Source organism: Diadema antillarum, unplaced genomic scaffold (assembly GCF_040938485.1).
Source record: "Diadema antillarum isolate AM-2024a unplaced genomic scaffold, OU_Dant_1.0 scf00000029, whole genome shotgun sequence".
Taxonomy (NCBI): Eukaryota; Metazoa; Echinodermata; class Echinoidea; order Diadematoida; family Diadematidae; genus Diadema; species Diadema antillarum.
In genome coordinates, this window is record NW_027270918.1 from 2,239,444 (window position 1) to 2,262,012 (window position 22,569).

A 22,569-nucleotide genomic window follows, 5' to 3' on the forward strand; every position below is an offset into this window, starting at 1 on the left:
ACTGGTTGAAATACGATATTCCTTCATCCCACACGGACATGTTAGCCTTGTGATTTACGTCTCCACTTGCGCTGTTGACAGTGCAGATTCGTTGGGAGTGCTGCAACCTCTGAATTCTGTGGTGCCTCAAAAAGAATCAGAAAAAAAAAACACATTTAATTTGGGATTTTTGTTGTTGTGCAGATGTTTTACTTAGTATGTTACTTTCAACCAGTTTCTTCTCTGTTATGTTGCCTCTTTAGTGCAGTCAGTATTTCAGGCAGTATTGTAATGAAACATTTAAGTTCATCCTGTTATGTTAAGAAAGTGGTATTGCTGTACCAAACAAACATGTGTTTGAGAAGTTTAACAAATTATTTTTCTCATCGTTTATAATCGTGTATTTTTTTCTTTTTTGTTTATGCATAGCATGTTTGCTGCTTCTCTTACCAGTATCTTCTTTACAGAGCCACCATGTGACTTCATATTATATGCACAACTGTATATCTAATTGAATTTCTCCGTAGACCATGATGACAGTGACAATAATGATAACAACAATTTTGATAATGGTGACCTGTAAATGTTAGGTGAAAGACAGCGATGATGACAAGCATGAAGGGTTGATGTTAGAAGTGATGGTGATTACGACAAAATCGGTCATGACTGCACTGATGACAATGATGATTTTATTATGTGCTCCCAAATGACAGACATGTGGTGATGTTTAGGTGGTGGTGGTAATGACAATAGTATTGACAGTGATGACAGCAATGTTTACCAGATGTGAACCATTTCAGTAAGCAACGAGGAAAAATAAACATTTTTTTGTTTGTTTTTGTTTTGCCGCTGCAGATGGTTGGACTCAAACCGATCATTGCTAGAGCAGGATGTGGCGGAAAACGACACGCTGATGCTGCGCTTCAAGTACTACGTGTACTACGACTTCCCGCAGCCGGGCAGCACGGATGTGGAGCACCTGAAGAAGAACGCGGTCAGGATCAACCAGATCTACGAGCAGGCCAAGTGGTCTATACTCAGGGAAGAGGTGGACTGCACGGATGAAGAAATGATGATGTTTGCTGCATTGCAGGTATGTACACACAGACAGACGGACAGACAGACAGATGTAGCCTACATGTACATTGTATACATACATACATACATACACAACAATGTACTGTAAAACCAGAAATATTTGTGGTTTATCAAATTCCTTTGTGTTTTCTTCATGGGGGAAGATGTGGCTATAGAACAGGCTCATACATACATATTATGTTGTACATACACACACACACATATGTACCTCACGTAACATGCCAGTGAACAAACATACAAGCGTACCTAGAAATGCGCAAGGGTTTGCCAACGTAGCAACAAGAAGTAGTGAACTTTCGTAGTCTGAGAAAATGAGAATCCTGGCCACTATCTCTGCCCGGAGTGTACAGAGTGAAAGCTGTCTACAAATTCAAAAAATCTAGGCATCTATTCTGAGAGGCTGTGGATGTGCTTCCAAGTTACAGGACATACTTTCTTCTCTTGCCTTAGAATTAAGCTTTTGAAGACATCAGTCCTTATCAGAGATTCCTTACTTTTCAGGAACATCCCCCTCCCCCTCAGCTGGTTGCCATGGCAATAGGATTATGCTGTCATCAGAGTAATTCCTCTCAAAGTATTCCCCCCCCCCCCCCCCCCGTATTATGCATAGAGATCATAATTTGTGCGCAGGGATATTCTTTGTAGATCTTCAAGGATAATGCAGGAACATTGTGACTTTCACATAACTATTTGATAAATCAGAAAGACTTTACGCAGAGAAATTTGCAAGTAAGGTATTACATTCAAAGTTAGCAGTAAGTCCTAAACAAATCTCAGGCGACATTGCAGCAGCATGTCAAAGACAGTGATTTTAAGGTTCTCATTCACCCTGTCATTGATGAATGTAGGCCTATGTCATTTATATTCATCATGTCATGTTTATTAGAAAGTTGGAGACTGCCCAACTTTCTTTATTAGTATTATGTTTCTGATATGCAAGAATGCTCATTGATACTTTGATTTGATTTCAACAGTATATCAAAAAGTGTTCAGAAATGGAATTTTGAGATAAGTCCAGCTATGGCTGATTATCCTGTTAGGATGAATATGATTTCACAGCAGTTATTGAGATATTGCTTTCACCCCCCCCCCCCCCACACACACACACACACACTCACAGAGGTGAGTACTAACACCCTTTTGGTATTAAAGCAGGAATAGACCCTTCCAAGGACTGTCAAAACTTGTATACCAGAAAGAGACCACTTATCAGATTTGATTCTCTTTTGGGGAGAAACTCGTTTTGTGCTGAGCTTATCATAACAAACAAATGTTCCCTAGGGGTGATTTCTGTTTCATATCACTTGGGATTAAATTTGTTTGTGGATGTGAAGGATATTTTGTTTCTGTCCAGAGGAGAGCAGAGTGCACCGATCCCTAGTTCCTCCAGTCCAGAACTAAAAGGCTGTGAAATAAGACAAAAATCAGTGTTTATTTGTGGGACAGCACTTTTAAGGAATGATTGCAAAAACTCTTGACGTTTAGCAAGGTTTAACATGTAAGGCCTAGGCAAAAAGATAAAAATAGATTTGAGACCAGGATTTGCTAGTTGTATCACCAAGGTTGTGATCCTTTATGTGGAAATTACAAAACTGGGACTGTATACTCGGGTCATTAGCAGGTATTTTACATGCCCAGTTTCGGTTTTCTTGGCATGCTATGTAGCCTGTAAGGTTAGAGTTTTTTTGGGGTGAATGGTAATGAAAGTGGGAAGGGGTGGGGGGCAGGGGGCAGAAAGAGAAAGGGATTGTATGCAAACGAATGAAAGGGCATTGGAAAAAAAAAAAACCTTGCCCTCAGCAAATGTCAGAGTAGGGAGAGCAAGTGATTTCTATAGCTGTCATATGTTGACTGATCATACTTTTTCATGATTCGTCATGCGAGTTTAATTGAATGTCAAAATGGACTAGAGGGGAAAAAAGTGTATACAATAGAAAGCGTTTGATCTCGAATATTTTTCCCCTTGAGAAGGACAGTTTGACCAAACTCCAGGGTTGAAAAAAAAAAAGCTTGTTTGCAAGAAATAGACAATGGATTAGTGTGCCCTGTAGGAGGAAGTTTGAGAAATGAAATGTTATTATGACTTTTTTTTTTTTTTGCTTCTTTATTGAGGACCATTATAATTTTAATGACAGGTCAGGTTCTGTTATTGAAATTTTCAAGAATAAAAAAGAAAGAAAAAGGGGGAAGTTTCTAATACTTTCGTTCAAACTCTGTCCAAATCCCTCTTTTCAAGTTTGACAAGAAGTGGCATTTGGCTGGACACTGCTATTCATCAGGCTTAAGGTACAACTAAGTTTCTGAAAATTAAAAAGAAAGAATAAGATGAATACTTTCCTTTATTCTTCTTGTATTTTTCATTGAACGTTTAGTGCCTATTCCAGACACCTGACCATCATATTAAGTGTTGGTTTTTTTTTCCATCAACATCCCTGTTATAGTCTGATTTATTTGAAATTTCCATTGTTCCATGCAACAGTCTGCGAAAGCCAGCCTCAAAACCAGTCCTTTGCTTGTAGTAATCATATCTGATTGGAATTTACCGGTCTTATTTATGTCCTAGCCTTTCTGAAACCTATTAATTATTTTTAGTGAGGACAGTAGGCGAGACACTTGTAGAGTCATTTGTTTTCATGTCATAAATGTTATGATATTAAATATGTGTGCGGTTCAAGTGGACCAGTTAGAACTACTTCACAGTCTGATTTAAAACAACCCAGAAACTCAATTTCTTTTCCATAAATGCAAGAAAATTGTATTCAAAATCATGTTTGTCATTCCTAGGACATTACCATTAGTCTGTGGTGTGTGTACAGTACGCGCAATAAGAAACGCCTCCGTCAATTTCGTTTTCCAACGAAAGTTCATTATCGATCCAGTAGCAACGAAATCTGGACGAAATTTGGACGAACTTTCGTTATCGATCCAGTAGCAACGATTCTGACGCTTTGTGGACGCTTTGTGGACGCTTTGTGGACGCATTTCACGCACGACCGCCCGCTCAATTCCGTTCGGCAAATGCGTTGCTCGTTCGGAAAATGCGTGTTCGGAGCTCGGCAGTTTCGTCCAAATTTCGTTAGAAGCGTCCGTGATCCAAGGCGCACATGGAATACACACGTGTGTGTAGTGGCCACATTCACTAGCCAGCCGGCAAGAATCACACTGCAAGACTCAGCAAGTAGCACAGCGGTCGGAATGAGAACTGTAGACAGGCGTGGAATTCACCTGATACACATGATAATATTAAAATGGTAACATGTATACATATATCGATGCCGTTTTCATTGAAGCAATTTGTAAAAGTTTTAGTTTCCCTTACCCTAACTGTAAGTACGGTACCGTTATCACTGCATTTAGTAAGTCACCTGATACATCACATTTCATGCTGCTGGCTGCATGTAACCGTATTAACCAGGGAAAGTGCACGTGGTGGGAAAGGCGAGTGCGCCGTGTGTGCGTCGCCATTGCTATGGCATGGCTCGCTCGCCTGAACCACGTTCTGTGGGCTGAACCAGGCAGGTGAGACTGGCTGAACGAAACAGAGATATGTACGATGTACTAGTACGAGTAGTTCACGTGGTGTTTTTTTTTTTTTCTTTTTTTACAAGCAGAAAATAAACAACTGTTGATCATGAAATAGACTAAATTACCAATCAGAGATCATTCGGGTTCATAGTATTTAAGAGAAATCACGCAATTTTGGCGAGCGGGAACCCACAGTATCGTAGAATGCCGACCAAAAAGAAAATGGTTTCACTAAAATTGCGTGTACGTAAAATCCATTTGAGTATTAGAAAGAAAATTAACCCCCCAAAAGAGGAAAAAAGAAATTAGAAGGATTTGTTCGCCGTTATTTGGTCATTAAATATATTTTCTTTCTTCAGCAATTGCGCATTACATTGCCCGTTTTTTTATTGAATCAGAAAAGCAAAAAAAAAAATATTTAAAACAAGACAATAAGTTTAATTCTTAGTTTCATATCGTTTATTTCTTTATTGGACAGAGAGATAATTCAGACGGTACGTGGAATTTTCAAAGCGACTAATTCTGACTGATTCTTAGTTTGACTAAGCTCTTTCTTTCTTTCTTTCTTTCTTTCTTTTTTTTTGGGGGGGGGGTGAGGGTCATGTTCGTTGTACCCATGCACCCATAAGGTTCGTTAGTACGAAAATGAAACGTTCAGATACACGCGACTTCCCTACACGAAATATAGATGTTCGTAAATGTGATAGTCAAATTATATTATGATTCATAATCCGAAAATGCACGAATGTTTGTGATTGGGTAGGTGCGTTATTGTCGGATAAGCAAACCTTCGTAGTACTGTAGTATCGAGCCTTTTGTATTCACGGATAAACAAACTTCTGGAATAATGAATTCTATATTAGAGCAAGACAATAAGTTTAATTCTTATATACTTGTAGTATGACATCGTTTATTTCCTAGTTGTGAAGCGGGAAGCGAGAGATAATTCTGAAAAGAAGTATAATATACAGACGGAACGTGAAATATTCAAAGCAGCTAAATGAGATTAAATCTTAAGTTGTTTATTTGTTTGTTAGCTTTCTTGTTTGTTGTTATGCTCAAGTGTTGGTGTAATACATTTTTTTTTTTTTTTTTTTTAGGGGGGAGGCATTTTTGTAGTACCCACGTAAAGTTCGCTGATGCGAAACTGATAAAATGTTCCGTAACACGCAAATTCCCTACACCTTGCAGACGTTCGTACCTAGTGTGAAAATAAAATATATTATTTTTTTTTTTTTTTGTCATTGTTCGATTAGCAAACCTTCGGAGTGTCAATCCTTTCGTTTTCGGATAAACGAACTTCCTTTACTCACAACACCACTTTCAGAGTAACAAACTAGTCATTATTTTATTCGGGCATTGGGAATAGTTCAGGAAAGAAATATAGAAGGGAGGAAAATCATTAAGGCAAGAATTACGTTGGATTCTTATAGTTTGAAATAATTTATTCATTTCCTTGGTGTTCATTATTCCTAAAAAGAAAACGGGTGCGCTATTCCGATGGTTACGGCGTTATTTCGAATCCGAAACACGCATATTCCTTGTGCCTATCCATGTTTGTTGATTCGAAAATGTAATCATGCTGCGGGTAATTGCTATAGGGCCATATATTGTTTTATTTCTGTCTTTTGTTATATTATTATTATTATTATTATTATTATTATTATTATTATTATTATTATTATCATCATTATTATCGTCTTTCACTATTATTAACCAATAATTTGATTAACGAGCATTTTGTGGGCTGTTTTTTTTTTGAGGGGGGGGGCATTGTCCGATTAGCAAACTTTCGGAGTGTCAATCCTTTCGTTTTCGGATGAACGAACTTCCTTACCTCAGAAGAAGAAATCAGAGTAACAAACTAGTCATTATTTTATTCGGGCATTGGGAATACTAGTAGTTCAGGAAAGAAATATAGAAGGGAGGAATCCCAAACACGCATATTCCGTGTGCCTACTCATGTTTGTTGATATGCTGCGGCTAAGGGCCTATAATATTGGAGGTCGTTTCTCATACATCTCGTTTGGTATACGATTTCTTTCGTTTCATATCACTTAATTTGTTCCCTTTATATTCTGAAATATTTAAAGGTAATTCTTTCAATTGCTTCGCACTGTGTACATATGCATTTTAGTCACGGCGATTTCCCGCTTTGCTGCAGTATTTCGAAGGGTGTTTGATCCCAGCCGCTTCGGTGTGCTCTGTGGTAATGTTTATGTAGTTGTCGGGGAGGTTGTTGATACTTTGTTTGTTGTCATTTATTTTCGTACAGGCAGGGGCGGATCCAGGAATTCTGTAATATTTCTGGTGCCACTTCCGGGTTTCACTTCTTCTTTTTTTCTTTTCTTTTAACGATAAATAAAGGGGCGTGCGCCTCATGCGCCCCCTCTGGATCTGCCACTGCTACGTGTTTATCTCGAGTGATGGTGATCGTGTTTCTAAATGTTTATAAGAAAAGGACAAAATTATCGGAGTGATGCCTGATGATGGTGATGATAATCAACGATGCTGATGTAAAAGACGGCTTGCTGTGGATGCTGAGCGTACGTGCCCTTCGTTTATTTAAATGAGTTTTCCCTCTTTTACTCTTCTTTCCCCTCCCAAGAATGATAAAAAAGAAAATACCTACACCTCACAACAAAAGGAACCACGTGTGAACAACCATCATCAAGTTCAACCTAAATGTTCATTATTAGCAAAGAATAAGGGGGAAACACAAGTGACGGAAAATAATAGAAGCGACGAGATTGTCTTCTTGTATAATGCGGTCTCTTGGGATTGGAAAAACCCCACCCTCTCCCTTTGTGGAAATTTCCACAAAACCAGGTGCGTGCCAGACCCCAGGTGCCAGACGAAAGAATGCGCGCACTGGTCTAATATCGATCGAAGAACTCGCTGGTGAGTTGAGTTAAAGGAATCATTGCAAAGATGTTCTGATTCTTTCGCCTTTCTTTAGGCGCATACATCGAACCGTCGATTATTGTGTACTTGATCTAAGTACAATGCATTTATATGTTCCCGAACTGTTAAAAGGAATTGATTAATCACTCAAAAATGCAATCACAGAAATATATGAAATGTCTCATATGCCTAGACAAATTCACTGCGATGTCCTATGTGATGCAGCCACCACCCGATTAAACAGCAAAATCATGACAATTAATTTCACGCTCATCAAAACTGCCTATTACTTTTCATTATATGAATTTTGGTTATCAACACTCGTTCGTGGATTTGTTTGTTTGCATGTTTTGTGTGTATTATTCCTCGATCCTGAAAGACGTAATAATCATTCGCATCGAACGTAAACTGTTTACCGTAACTAAGCCTATGGCGCATTCGATCCATTAAACTTGCAGTAGCACATGGTGCATTCCTTTGAACCACGTGTTTCCCATATCGGCACATCCATCCAAACACATTAGCGATCATCGTTATGGCGAACTTTCCGATTACAATCAGGGGAGAAGAAATCGTAATACTGTACATGTACTTACGAAAGTGATTATGCTTAAGATCAAATAAAATGAAGAAGCTTGAAAACAACTTGGCAACACTCAATCAAGTTTTGCATTCTCAAATGCTCTCTTGAGAAAATGAAAGCATTCCCCCTCCCATGCTAGATAATGAAGTTTTCATTACTACAGCCCAGCAAGTTTTGGGAGTGTACATGAATGTTTTTAGGATAGTCAAAAGGGACCTAGCTTTCGATCATAGCAGAATCTTCGTCAGAAGCAAAATGGCAAATAGGCAGAAAAAGCAACCACATACGTGTAAAGCGACTTCACACAACAAGAACAGTCAGGAACAGGCAAGGGACACGAAACAAAGAAAACAAAAGGAGAGGGTAGGATGTCATGGGCAAGGAGCCCAACAGGTAAAGGGAAGGGGATTAGAGCAGGAGGATGGACAGACAAAAGGCAGGGGAAGGTTAGTAATAGTCGTGAGGGCCAGGGGGCAACCATTGAAGGAAAAGGATGAATATGGAGGCAACATCAAACAAGATAAGGAACAACAGAGAGATAAAGAAAGGTAAAGAGTGAAATAGCAACAGCAAAGGGGGGGGGGGGTGAGCAAACAGCAAGCCCTAGAAAGGATCTGCACAAGTACCAAGAGGAGGCAACGAAATGAAAGTGAGAGTCAATCAACAAATGCAATTAACCATATCAAAGTATGGTAATAATAATACAGCAATAATGATGATATTGACAAAACAAACTAGAATAATAATCATTAAAGCACATAAAAAAAGGGGGACACAAAGTCCATTTGGAGAGAAAACGTATACTTGCAAAGCAAGTATCAATAGGCAAATTAAATACGTTTCAAAGAGCTGGTTCATATGAAATCACCTTTGATTTATGATTTTACAAACAAGAATTTTCATCGCTTTCCTATTTCTTTTATTACTTTAGTAATGTCATGATATTTCATGATGGTATGTGTTCTGTCTTTACATGGCAAGATAGGGTTTTTCTTTTCCATCCAGGGTCAAAGAAGAAAGTGATAGAAAGATAATTGAAAGGATAGAATGAAACACCTACTCAGCAGGCTCTTGATATAACACAAAAGCAATTCATCAGAAATGCAGTACAGTTCTAAATAATTTATCAGTGGAAAAATGAGCAAAGAAAATGGGATTTCGAGTTAAAAAGGAGTAGGAACATGAGGATCAGGCGTGATCCTCTTATCTACGAGGTACATCGACCACCTATCTCATCGCAATTGACAGACTTGGGCTTGATGTGCAAACATATTGTCTAACTTCTGGTTGAGTTTCTTCAGAGACATAAATTTTTGTAGCAGTAAACCAGAGTGAAAAAGGCAAAAGGATACAATTAAATGAAAAAATAAAATGCAGGTCTCTAGACCACTCCAGTGCACGATCGAGCGAGCCAACACTAAAACCGCCCCCAGGGCCAGGCCATGTCGTCAGTGTCACTCTCGTCTTACAGGCCTACATTGTACATGTGTAGGCTACTCGTTTCGTACTCGTCATCGCCAACGTCATGATGGTCGGTCACACGAAATAAATTGCATCATCAAAAGAGCTCGTATATCAACACCACTAGATAGTAGAATCATTATTATTATCACTATCATTCCAGTCAATCTCATCCACCGCGAAACCCTCAAAATCCCTCTCAAAACAAACCTGTAAACGATTCAGACATCGCAGACCTAGCTACACATCTGGCACACAAAAATGAAATGGAGGTGGAAAACTACGATGAATACACAAAAACTATCGACGATGGCATTTTACCGTAGCAGAAAATACACAGAGTATCTTGCACCGGAAAAAAAAATGGATGTGGAAAACTACGATGAGGAAAACTAGGTGAAAACCCGATGCGTGAAGACGAACGATGAAGACACTTTACGGTAAAAATACTTACACGGAAACAAACGAGTGGGTACGATGTCCTCGCACATACGAAGATAATCGACAAATCGTTCAATCGAAAAACTCAACAAACACTCGAACAAAAACTCACCCCAAATTGTTGCAAACAGGGTAATCACTTAATAAAAATGAGAAAACTAAACTCTCAGAAGTATGATTGTACTCTGAAAAGAAAGGGATACAATGATACGAAAGCAAAAGAGAGAAAATGAGAGAAATGGACGGGAAACCTAGACAACTTCGACGAAGGGAGAGCTAGCGATTCGCGATTCGAGCTAACTTTGTATACACTGTAGCTGTGTGTGTGATGTGTACAGAGGGTTGAAAGCGTTGAAAGGGTTGAAAGCGTAGAAAGCGTTGAAAGCGTCCACAGCTTCGGAAAAGCGTTCGGGGATTTCGTTGAATTCGTTGAATTCGTCCAAAATCCGTCCATGAAGTCTGGACGCAAAAAGCGTTGAAAACGTCCCCGACGAAATCAACAATGAAAAAAGCGTTGGGACGAAATTTGGACGCACTTTCGTCGGGCGTTTTCTATTGCGCGTACTGTAGGTGTACATGTAGAGCAAGTTTCGGGGGTTCTTGTGTAGCAAATTTTTTTGCTCCATGGAATCTGGATTGCATGAAAGTATGTGTAACAACCACTTTGGGCAATATTCAGAAATTATGTCCTTCACTTCCTTGAGTTTGGGTTTGCTGTTGGTGCGCTGAAGCCATAGCTGGGCTTTAAGGTTTACTTTTGAGGTTACTTCCCCTTTCCATTGTGGCGACATCCTTTGGCGCTATTTTCAGTGCCACAAAGGTTTTGCCCTGGGGACTGGAATGACTGTTTACCGAACAGTATTGTCACACAGCTAATTAGGCAGTGGGGCCAGTGTTGTGATAATAAGTAGATTAACAGGTGACTTTTCTCTTGGTTTGCATTTTCGCCCCCTTTGCACTTTGTGTCAAGCTTGCTGGTCTTTCATCGAATCTCAAAGACGGACTTGCCGACATACTTGTGCCGCAGTTTATGAAAACTCATTCGCAGCCTATTAACGATTTATGCAAGCCCTGCTCTTTGTCACTTTGTAACCTTCCGTTGGGGGTAAATTTTCTTTGAAAATAATCTTTGATGATCCCTGTAGTGTGAATAGTTGAAATGAGATGCATGTGTTTGTGCTGAGTTAAATCTTTGCATCAAGAAAAGTCTACATTGGGAGCGATCATTCTACCTGCAGGCAAAGCTGATCATCCGTGCTTATTTTGGCACTTTTTTTTTTAACTTGACAGCTATATATAATTGCATTCTGAGAGGTAAAGATCATAGAGATTATGCTAAAAGTTCGTAAGCAATTTTTTTTTCTTTTCTTTCATAAAGCTTGGCATTACTGATTTCATAGATTATGAGTAGGAGGGACTCAGTGAAAGCAACATTTTTCAAATGAATTTTCAGAGGTTGCCCAAAAAAAATCATCAAAGAGCAAAGACTATGAAAAAAAAGAAAAACACTTCCCCCACCTTACCTGAATTAGCCAAGAGATATAGAGTTCTTGGCAGTTGAGATATGAGTGGATGAGAAATAAGTGGATTTCAGATGAGAATATCCTCCTTAGCAAAGATGTCGCCAGACACTGTTGCAGGCAGTGCTGAAAGCGTTCATTAATTTTGGACATAAGCCAGGTGGTAAAGGTGGCTGCCTGCAGAGAACAAGAGAGAGAGAGAGATAGAAGGATAAAAAAAAGAAAAAGAAAGAAAGAAGGGCAATATGGCGAAAACCGACTGACGGTCTCGATTGGAAAACACTGCCTCAAATGCCAGAATAGTGCAGAGCATGTCGGCAACATCAGGGATCTCGCCAGCGTATATCACCCTTGTCGGCCCCGACAAGCGTGCGGTTTGAAGAAGCAATTGCCGACAAGGGTAAAACTTGCCGACAAGGGTAACACCACGCGTGAACTTGCCGACAAGGGTAACTTGCTTGACGAGCTAAGTTCGGACCAATTTCTCGCCTTTTTCAGTCTTTATTATCTGGCTAGAAAAGAAGCTAGATGTTGAAAGCAGCTGCAGTTTACATACTTATACAAGCGCAAAAATTTACCCACGCAGTCACCGCACCGATCACAACAACGCGGCTCAACAGAGCGACGTACTAGCTGATACCAGGGAGGTCTCACCTCCCTGCTGATACACAACACATCACACACTTGCTCACTCACATGCGCTCTGATTTGGGATCCACACACACATGCACAAGCACCCAGCCGGCCACTTATCCAGCCGCCTGCGTGTACAACGCTACAGTGTATTGTGAGAGGGAGAGAGAGGACGGGAAGAGAGGGTCGGAGGCCGAGCGAGGCTGAGGAAGGCTGACACGTGCTCGCTTGTTGTCACGCTTGTTGTCGGGTTACGCAAAAACAAACGATATGAAATGCATGCCCCCCCCCCTCCGCCAAAGGTTGTATTTTCTTTTCTTTTTTTTTGGCTGCTTTGGTTTGTTTGTTAGTTTGTCTGCCTGTCTGTCTCTCTATTCGCAAAATAAGTCAAAATTTGGGAATAGATTAGGATGAAATTTTCAGGAACAGTTGGGTGGTAAAATGGCGCAAGGAACAGATGATTAAATTTTGATAGTGAGCAGGATTTATAATACCACCGAAATTCACCGCCAGGATCCAGGATCTTTAGACTGTTTCGTATATTTGAAAGGATTCGTATTAATTCTTTAGGAAGCTGGCCATCGGCAATGACGCAAAATTAGATGCGTTCAAAGCATTGCCGCAGAGAGAAAATTAACTCCATTTTTCGTTAAAAAAAGAAAAGAAAAAAAGAACGTGCGATGGAGTAAGCAAATGCAAATTGTTATTTAGGTTTTGGTAGTTTCAGTGGGTTATTTTTTTAAATCTAAAAAGCCATGCGTTCCATTTTAGCCTTTTCAATTTCTATGGATTTGTAAACGTCATTCGTGAATATTCCATTTTCCTTCTCCGGGCCGAAATTTATAGTAATTCTGTCATGATGGTCTTTCAAGTTCAACGTATACGTAATGCTCCACGTGCTTCTGGCTAGGTTTGTTAAAAGGTGGGTTAGGGGGCCTTCATGGGCAGAAAATAAATGATGATCATTCATCAATGTTCCCAGTTGGTTTACATGCTATGTACACGCTGTTTACGACCACTGAAGCAAGGTGGCAGTACGCGCGACATTCTTTATCTGACACCTGGCTTTCGTGGAAATATCATGGAAATTTCCACAAGCCATGATAGCAAGTTTCCCCACTGCTTGAGGTCGTGCTTTTTTTTTTTATTCTTCATTACGAACATCAATTTGTTCAACTTGAAAAGTGTAGATAATTTGCTTTGAGGGAGTGTTTCTTTCTTTTTTTTTTTTCATTGCAGCATCGGTAACATTTTGTTTTGTTCATCGTCCGTGCATGGCAGGGGTTCATGGGAGGAGAACGATAGGAATGACTAGGGAGAAAATAATCTGCAAAGAAGGAAGCATCTTTTGAGCGAGCTGTCTTTGTTTTTCTCTACACCAGCATCAGTTATCGCCACCAGGATTCATTTTTTTTTTCGTTACTCCGCCAGATTAATGATAAAATGATGCTAGATTCTTTATTCTGAAGGTTCGTTAATCCAAGAATGATTAAGAAAATATGTCCGTTCATTTCACGACGAAATCAGTTTTGTCATTTCGAACGTTCTGCCAGTGAAATTTCGGAATAAAACGACGGCACAAAACAGCGTGTTTTCGTACTCTAAGGGTCTGTTATTCCGACAGAAGTAGTAATGATGAAATAATAAATTGTAGATTCTTTATTCTGAAAGTTCGTTAACCGAAAATTGAATAAAGAAAAATGTCCGTAAATTTCAAAACGAAATCAGTGCGTCATTTCAAACGTTTTGCCAGTGAAATTTTGGAATAAAACGACTGCCCCAAAACAGTTGCAGTTTTCTTACTCTGAGGGTTCGTTGCTCCGACAGATTAATGATAAAATAATGCTAGATTCCCTATTCTGAAGGTTCGTTAATCCAAAAAATGATTAGAAAAAATGTCCGTTCATTTCACAACGAAATCAGTTTTGTTATTTCGAACGTTTCTGTCAGTGAAATTTCGGAATAAAACGACGGCACAAAACAGCGTGTTTTCGTACTCTATAAGGGTCTGTTATTCCGACAGAAGTAGTAATGATGAAATAATAATAGATTCTTTATTCTGAAGGTTCGTTAACCGAAAATTGAATAAAGAAAAATGTCCGTAAATTTCAAAACGAAATCAGTGCGTCATTTCGAACGTTTTGCCAGTGAAATTTGGAATAAAACTGCCCAAAAAACAGTTGCACTTTTCTTACTCTTAGGGTTCGTTACTCCGACAGATTAATGAAAAAATAATACTATATTCCTTATTCTGAAGGTTCGTTAATCCAAAAATGATTTTAAAAAATGTCCGTTCATTTCACAATGAAATCAATTTTGTTATTTCGAACGTTTCCGTCATTGAAATTTCAGAATAAAACGACGGCCCCAAAACGGTTACAGTTTTCTTTTACTCTGAAGGTTCGTTACTGAGAAAGAATAACGATATAATACTTTAGATTCTTAATTCTGAACGATCGTTAATCGGAAAACGATAAAGAAGAAATGAAAACGGTTACAGTTTTCTAACCCTCAAGGTTCGTTACTCAGAAAGAATAATGGCAAAATAATACTCTACATTCTTAATTCTGAATGATCGTTAATAGAAAAATTATAAAGGAGAAAATATTCGTTTATATCCAAACGAAATCAGTTTTGTTATTTCAAATGTTCTGCCAGTATAATTTCGGAATACAACAACGGCCCCAAAAGGGTGTTTTCTTATTCTGAAGGTTTGTTATTCTGAAACAATAACGATGATAGATGATAGATTCCTTTCTGAAGGTTCGTTGATCGGAAAATAATAAAGAAAAAATGCTTGTTAATCTTCGAACGAAATCAGTTTTATTTTGAACATTCATCTGTAGTACCGACCTTTGGTGTTGTTGTTGTTTTCGATTACAAACCTTCGAAGTACTCAGTAATGAATCGTTTCATTTTATGATTAAACAAACCTTCGGAATAATGACCATCATTACATTTTTGTATGATATCTCTTTGATGTCACGGCCAAACTACCGCAGTATACCCAGAAATGAAAGTGCAACGATGTCCCGAAAGTTCTCGTTCGCTTCTCGCGCATCTGCATGCAATAGGCCTACCACGTGGTCGAGCAGACGGCGAGAAAGCAACACGGCGCGCGTTGTTGCGATGCAGAGGCGGCTAATTATTATAACAGTGAAACAGGAAAGGCCTAAAAGAAATCGGAACCTCCACCATCGGCACCTACTTCTCTTTCATTTATTATTTAGGAACTGCCGCTAACAAAAGGTATGGAGTTTCTGCATTGTTTCTGTGAGAATATGCTCCTCACAACGTTCATTACATCTCCGTGAAAATGTTGCATTTAGTGGCATTTTAGCGGCGATTTATCTGTGTTGTATTGAGCATTAGCGAAGGCTTCCGCGCTTCGCGCGGGAGGGGGATCCCCCCTCCCGTACCCACCCCCAGAACAGCGCGCATAAATGCCGACAAGCGTGAAGAAATTCCTGGCGAGAACCCTGAACATCCATCAGGTGGTCAACTATTTTGGCTGTAACATTAAATTGCTCCCAGGATTGTTCGGTTCTCTCTCTCTCGCTTCTCCCTCTCTCTCTCTAGTTCTTTCTCTCACCACCCCACCCCACCCCCACCCCCACCCTGCCCTCGTCGACTTGTGGTCATATTCAGAATTACCAGGTCATTCACAGAACAGTGCACTTTTCCAAGCTTGAATTCTCATCCCCCTAAATGCAGTTAAAGAATGAATGACCAGAAATTGATGCATGATACTGCATGCAATTTTGCAAGCAGTGTTTGTGGTGTATCTCCACTCTCATTCACTCCCCACTTATACATATATACACTGTATATGTATGTATCTAAATCTGATATGTTTTTACTTCCATAGCAGTTATCAATGAGCTCTTTCACTTTCTGGAAAATGTCTTCTAAATATGGCTTGCTGCTATCAGAACTGCATGGTCAAATAGTCCTACAAATGGCATTACCGCTCTGTATAGCTTCAGTAGCTTGCAAAGTGAAAGTAGGACGTAAATTTCCTCTGCCGTCCTAGCAAATGTCCATGGCATTTTTAAGTAGGTCACCAAGAAATGAACATTAGTCTAGTATGTGTGACAAATATGTTCCACTAGGTTCATGAAGTGAAAGTTATGATGATACTAGATGTTGTGTTTAAACTGCAACAAACTGTACCTTTTCCCCTCTCCCTTTCCGTAATGATATGGAAAGCAGGGCTTTTATTTTCGAGGGCACTTTAAGGAAAACTAAAAAGCCATTTCCATGGAGATTAATAGTGCAATAAGATCAAGAGATCAGATGACATGTAGCCTATGAGCAGCTGACACATTGTGTAGACCATCTGAATGCAGCATATCAGTACAGTTGAACCTCTCGTATCCGGACAAGTCGGGACCGGGGCTCATCCGGATAAGGGATTTGGCCGGATACGGGAGACTCAATGCTTTATACATGTACATATACATACACATGTACTGATGTAGCCCATTGTAGTACCACATGTAGTAATGTGTATACTGCAACCTTTTCATTGTTACATTTGGGGATGTTTCGGGATGTTGAAATGTCTGAAGGTAAGCAATTTGGAAGGAAATTTGATGCAATGTATGTTAATCATATTGGAAGTAATATGTAATTCATGTGTGTTTGGGTAGGAGTTCTCAAAGAGTTGGGAATCCCCCTTTCTTCCCGTAATTATTAAAAAAAAAAATCACGGCGAGATTGCGTCCGGATAATAGAGAGATCCGGAAAAAGGGAGGCCGGATAATAGAGGTTCAACTGTATGTCGTACTGTGATCAATGAAAATAACACCTTCAGGCCTTGTGACCATTCACTGCTTGTGCTTGTTAATGCATCAAGAAAACCTCAACATGACTTTTATTATACAAAACAGTGTCATCTATCTGTCACAGGGTTCGATTTTATCATATTTGGTTGTCTGTGACACATCTAGTGTTTCCTATCAGAGTAAAGGCAGGAGAATTGTTCATTGAGGAAATGTTAGATAATTCTTATTGCGCTTCCTGTAGGACATTTGAAAGAGGAGTGTTGCAGGAAATTATCTTAAGTAGCCTCATGACCAAAGAATGGCCATTTAAAGCCACCCACAAGATTTCATCGGAAATGAAACATATGAGAAGAGATGATTTAAATGGTCATAACTTTCACATCAGTCTATTCGCATGATAGCGCTTTACAAAAGAATGCAACAATCCATAGCTTGCTTTCATGTTACATGTGGTAGCTGTTCTCTCTTCTTCTTCTTGTGCACAAGGTAATATGCAATATGAAGAGACTTTAAGAGATGAGATAATGGGCCAAGTTTGAGCACTTATCATTAAAAAAAATGCAAAACTGGAGGGCATTGGTTATTATAGATGATGGTATTTTGCAATGTCACGGTCACCCTCCCGCCCGAAGTTGGCCACACATATGTAATCAGATCCCTTTGGAGGAAATAAACATTCATGGTAATGGGAAGATTGGACAGTGCCACAGTTTAATAATTGCAAAATTGCTCCAGTGTTATCAAAATCCTATGTAAACAAGACATTAAGAGTGCGAGTTAGTTGTGTCATTAACTGGGGGAGAACATTCCAGCAAGTTGGCACAGATTTTAGTGGAGTAGAATATAGTGGCAACTTGCCATGTTTGGATAAAAAGATATCATTGCAAAAGGGATAATGTTTACTTGATTAGGTTGTATGGGTTTCTGTTTTGTTTTGGGGTGTGTTTGTTTGCTTGTTTGTGTTTTTTTTTCTTTGTTTTTTGCTCAGTGCAGTGAAATGACTGTTGTGTGCTTTAAAGTTACTTGTTGATCATAAGTGATAGCTAGTGATAAGTATTGAGATTAATCTTGCCTTTGTATCGTAGTTTTGATACGAATGTCTGGGCTAGGTGGTATTCATCCAGTCAGTACTTGACTGTGACAGTATGTGTAAACCTAGCACCATCGGTGTCTGGGGAAATCAAATCAAGGTCATCAATGGAAGAGATTTCACTACCGTCAGATTGATCACTACCTCGATGCTATTCATCACGGCGATTACTCGTCACGCGCACGCTTTTTGACGTCGGCCATCCACATGTTTGTCCACATACAACCTATCAAGACATGTACAAAATTCCCGGTAGAAATCAAACCAGGGTACTTCCAATTTTGTGATCGCCGTCACGTGCAGTTCGCCATAATCAGTTGTGCCCGTAATCATCCAGTATTTGATTAGTATTTTTCATCTGGTTTTATTTTCTTCTTTTGATTAATCTCTCTCTCTTTCTCTTTTTGCTCTGTCCTCCATGTTCGTCCAGCTCCAAGTTAGCATGCAATCCAAGAATCCTCAGTCGGAGGTGGATGGCCCCACAGAGGGCCACGACGACATCGACAAGGCCCTCACCAACCTCCAAGTTTCATTAGAGGGTTCTTCCGTCTCACCGGGACACGTAAGTTGGACACTTCTACCACCTCTCCGCCCCCCCCCCCCCCCTTTGCTCTTTTCCCTGAACAAAGATGCATAAAGATGTATGAAGGACAGAGGTTCTTATTCTTTCTCACTGTTTCTTTGTTTGTTTTTGTTTAATTGTAAATGAATACCATAAGCAGTAGTTTGAGTTAAAGGGAACCCAAACCCAAAGAGCAATGTGGATTGAGTGAAAGCAGCAACATTAGTAGAACACATCAGTGAAAGTTTGAGGAAAATTGGATAACCGATGCAAAAGTTATGAATTTTTGAACTTTTGGTGTTGGAACCGCTGGATGAGGAGACTACTAGAGGTTATGACGTATGTGTGGACAACAATATAAAGAAAATATAAAGAAAATTCCACAAAAATTCAATTTTCTACCATAATGAAAGGGCACTTGACTAACCACTTTCAGAAAGCAGGGGGAATAATTGCTTCCCTTAACGTATGTCAGTATCAAGTTGATGGAATGTGTAATTTTCATGAAATATGAAGTTTTGTGGAAATCCCTTTATATTTTCTCTGTATTATCGTTTATTTAAACTTAATTGTTTATTTAAACTTTAAAAATTCACAACTTTTGCATCGATTGTCCGATTTTTGGCAAACTTTCACTGATGTGTTCTACTAACGTTGCTGCTTTCTCTCAATCCACATTGCTCTTTGGGTTTGGGTTCCCTTTAAAGATGCACCAGAGTGGGATAAAATGCCAGCTCTACCAAAAGGAACTTGGCATGTATTTGTCTGAGTGCTAGTTGAGTATCAGAGTGTTTGTGTATTTTGTAGCATTCACTTCATTTGTCATGTGTGTATGTATGCAGCATTAGTGTGCAAGGAAATGCATGGCTGAATATACAATGTATGCTCTCGTGACAAATTCTTCCAGCATCGTATTCCAGAGGGTACACTGTAGCAGTGACCGCTTGAAGTTGGAGCAAGACTGTAATATTCGATTCAACCAGACTAGAAGTGGTCAATCTTGACATTTATCATAGAAAAATCAGCTTTATGTGTTCTGGCTGACTGGGCACTCTCTGATTTAATAAAAATATCAGACATTGTCCTCTGCAATGGGTTGCGGAAAGTCACCTTCGATTATTAAAGTTACTTGAGGAAGTAAAATTTTGGTGATGGGTACAAGTCCTATCACCACCATGCCCATTGCATGTAGGAGTAGAGGTCCTGATGGGCTTTCAGTTTAAATGTGCCATTATGTCAATTATCTTAACATTCCTGTGGCCATGATGTTGTTGTTTTGTAACATATGATGTCATTACTATAAGCTTGATCTTGTCAAGTCATTGGTTTCGGGCACATCCATCACATGTTTGGAGGGGGACAAATTATTTTTGGCAGGTCACCACCTGGGTCTGTCATAATTATGAATCGAGGCCTTGTTTAAAAACAAAGCAAAAAGGGAGCAGGTTGCACTCTGTAAATTTTCTGCAACGAAATAGGAGTCAGGCTGACGAAAAGTGACAGGTGACCTTCTAGAAACGCTTTGCCGTTCCGTTGTCTGCTGCCCTCAGGGTCCTTTGTGGAGGGAGGGGTGTATTTAGAGGACGACCAGCTTTCAAGCCTCACTAAGGACGGCTTTGAAATCTGGACATCCGATTTGCGTGTTTGATAAAAGGATATGGTGTGAATTTGAAAACAAGCATATTTCTCCAGTTATGACCACTGGCCATGTGCTGCTGGTATGCAACGATTGTGGTGTCAGATTGTGGTCTTCAGTGGATAAAACAAGAGTTAAAGGACAAGTTCACCTTCATAAACATAAGGATTGAGAGAATGTAGCAATATTAGTAGAACACATCATTGAAAGTTTGAGGAAAATCAGACAATCCGTTCAAAAGTTATGAATTTTTGAAGTTTTTGTGCAGTAACCGCTGGATGAGAAGACTACTGCAGTGTATGTATAACTTAGATGTCACATGCGTACAACAATATAAGGAAAATATAAAGAGAATTTCACAAAATTCCATCTCTTGAAAAAAAGTACGCATTCCCCCGACTCGTTACCGACAAATGTTATGGGTAATATTATTCCCCCTGCCTTTAGAAAGAGGCAAGTCAAGTGCTCTTATATTATGCGAAAAAAGTGAAAATATGTTGAATTTTCTTTTACATTTTCTTTATACTGTTGTACGCATATGACTCACAAGCTGTAGTAGTCTCCTCATCCAGCGGTTCCAACACAAGAATTTTAAAATTCATAATTTTTGCATCGATTGTCCAATTTTCCTCAAACTTTCACTGATGTGTTCTACTAATATTGTTGCATTCTCTCAATCCTTATGTTTATGAAGGTGGACTTGTCCTTTAAACAGCTTACTTTTCGTATGTCTTATCGGTGGTAAAAAATCAATCTTCATGATGGCGTGAAATTGTCACATATCAAATTCCAGGTACCTTAGCATCCCTGTGTTGCCTTGTGAAATGATGATTTCCTCAGATGGAAAACCATCATCATACATGTGCTCAAGATATCTTCCAGATGTGTACAGGACACAGCTATATTTGAAGTCTTTGATTTTAGAAGAAAAAAGTGATTCTTTATGTGTACCTGATATTCGTGATTGTGCATTGCACATGCCTACTGAGAGGGAGCTGTTTCTTACACCTGAATACAAACCATTCGTATCCTCAACTAATGATAGTAGCCTTTGGCAGCCCTGGGGGATCCTGCTTTAAAGGCATAATTTACTATCTGCAGATGAAACAAAAACCCAGCATTAGTGATTTAAAATAGTTCTAAAATGTGATTGAGGGATAGAACAACCACTGTAAAAATTTGAATTGGTAAAATCGATGTTAAGTATTGTTAGATGTACAAAATGTGAACAATAGTTATAATAAAAATGTTTCCAAACTAAACCGTCTACAGTTATGGTTTATTGAGAAAAATACAGATATCTCCTTATACTTTAGGCTTTATTACGAAAATTGTATATGATAGGATGTTTTGTGGTACAACAGACCTACACATATGCATTAAAGGGATTGTACAGTATTGGTGGAGATGAGAATTGGGCTTCTAACTTTTTGCGAGATACCAAGCAAACACTTATGATATAATACAGAGCATACCATTTTAAGAGGAATTCAAAGTTTATTTGATGAAAATCGGGTTTGGAATGACTCAAACATCCAAAAACAAAGTAAAACAAAGCGATCATAATAAAGTGTGGGTCCCACACTTTATCAGAATCGCTCTTTTTTGGATATCTCAGCCATTTCAAAACCAATTTTCATCAGATAAACGTTGAATTCCTCATAGAATTACATGCTCTTTCATATTTCATAAGAGGTTTCTCATTATCTCACCAAAAAATGTTAGAAACCTGAAATTAGGTCTCAACCAAAACTATACGATCCCTTTAAATGTCATATCTTGAAAATTTTTTAAGTCACTGTTCCCGAAGGTAAACAAGACCTTTAACCCATTGAGGACGGTTTGATTTTGCGTCAACACGCATTTCCCATAGACGCTTGCCCGAGTTTATTCGAGACTCGTCCTCAACGTGTTAAAAAGCAGTCATGTCTTTGTCTTGCCATAGAGCTACAACACAAGTTCCACGGTCCTGCAAGGGATAGTGATGAATCCCAGACTAGGAAAATAGTCATCATAGCCTGAAGGGAAGACTAATTAACTTACAACATTCTAATTCATGATTTGACGAGCTCTGTGAGTCAACCTGGGACATGGAACCACCTGAGCAGATTTTTTTTTTTTTTTTTTTAAAGGAAAGAGGAAGACATTCCGTGCAAGCGAAAATCAGAGTTGCTCAGAATGTTGACGTTTTTGTACTGCTTTAGTGAGAGGAAGTTTGCTTAGAGGAATTTTTTTCCTCTCTTTTCTGAGGTCACTTCCTGTCAACAGACTTAAAAGAAAGAAATACATAATAGATGTTGCATATGAGAGAGGATTTACTTTTGAACCTTTTAGAACTTACGTCTCAAAT

The 22,569-nt window shown here is 39.1% G+C and overlaps 1 protein-coding gene across 1 annotated transcript in view; it reads left to right on the forward strand.

Moving 5' to 3' along the window:
* The window catches only part of LOC139739022 (fermitin family homolog 2-like), a 110,089-nt gene that overhangs the window by 59,922 nt on the left and 27,598 nt on the right, over window positions 1–22,569 (forward strand). Inside the window, exons 5-6 of the mRNA XM_071649638.1 lie at window positions 835–1,072; window positions 18,452–18,583. Coding sequence (XP_071505739.1) covers window positions 835–1,072; window positions 18,452–18,583 — 370 coding nt within the window. The remainder of the gene's footprint in view (window positions 1–834; window positions 1,073–18,451; window positions 18,584–22,569) is intronic.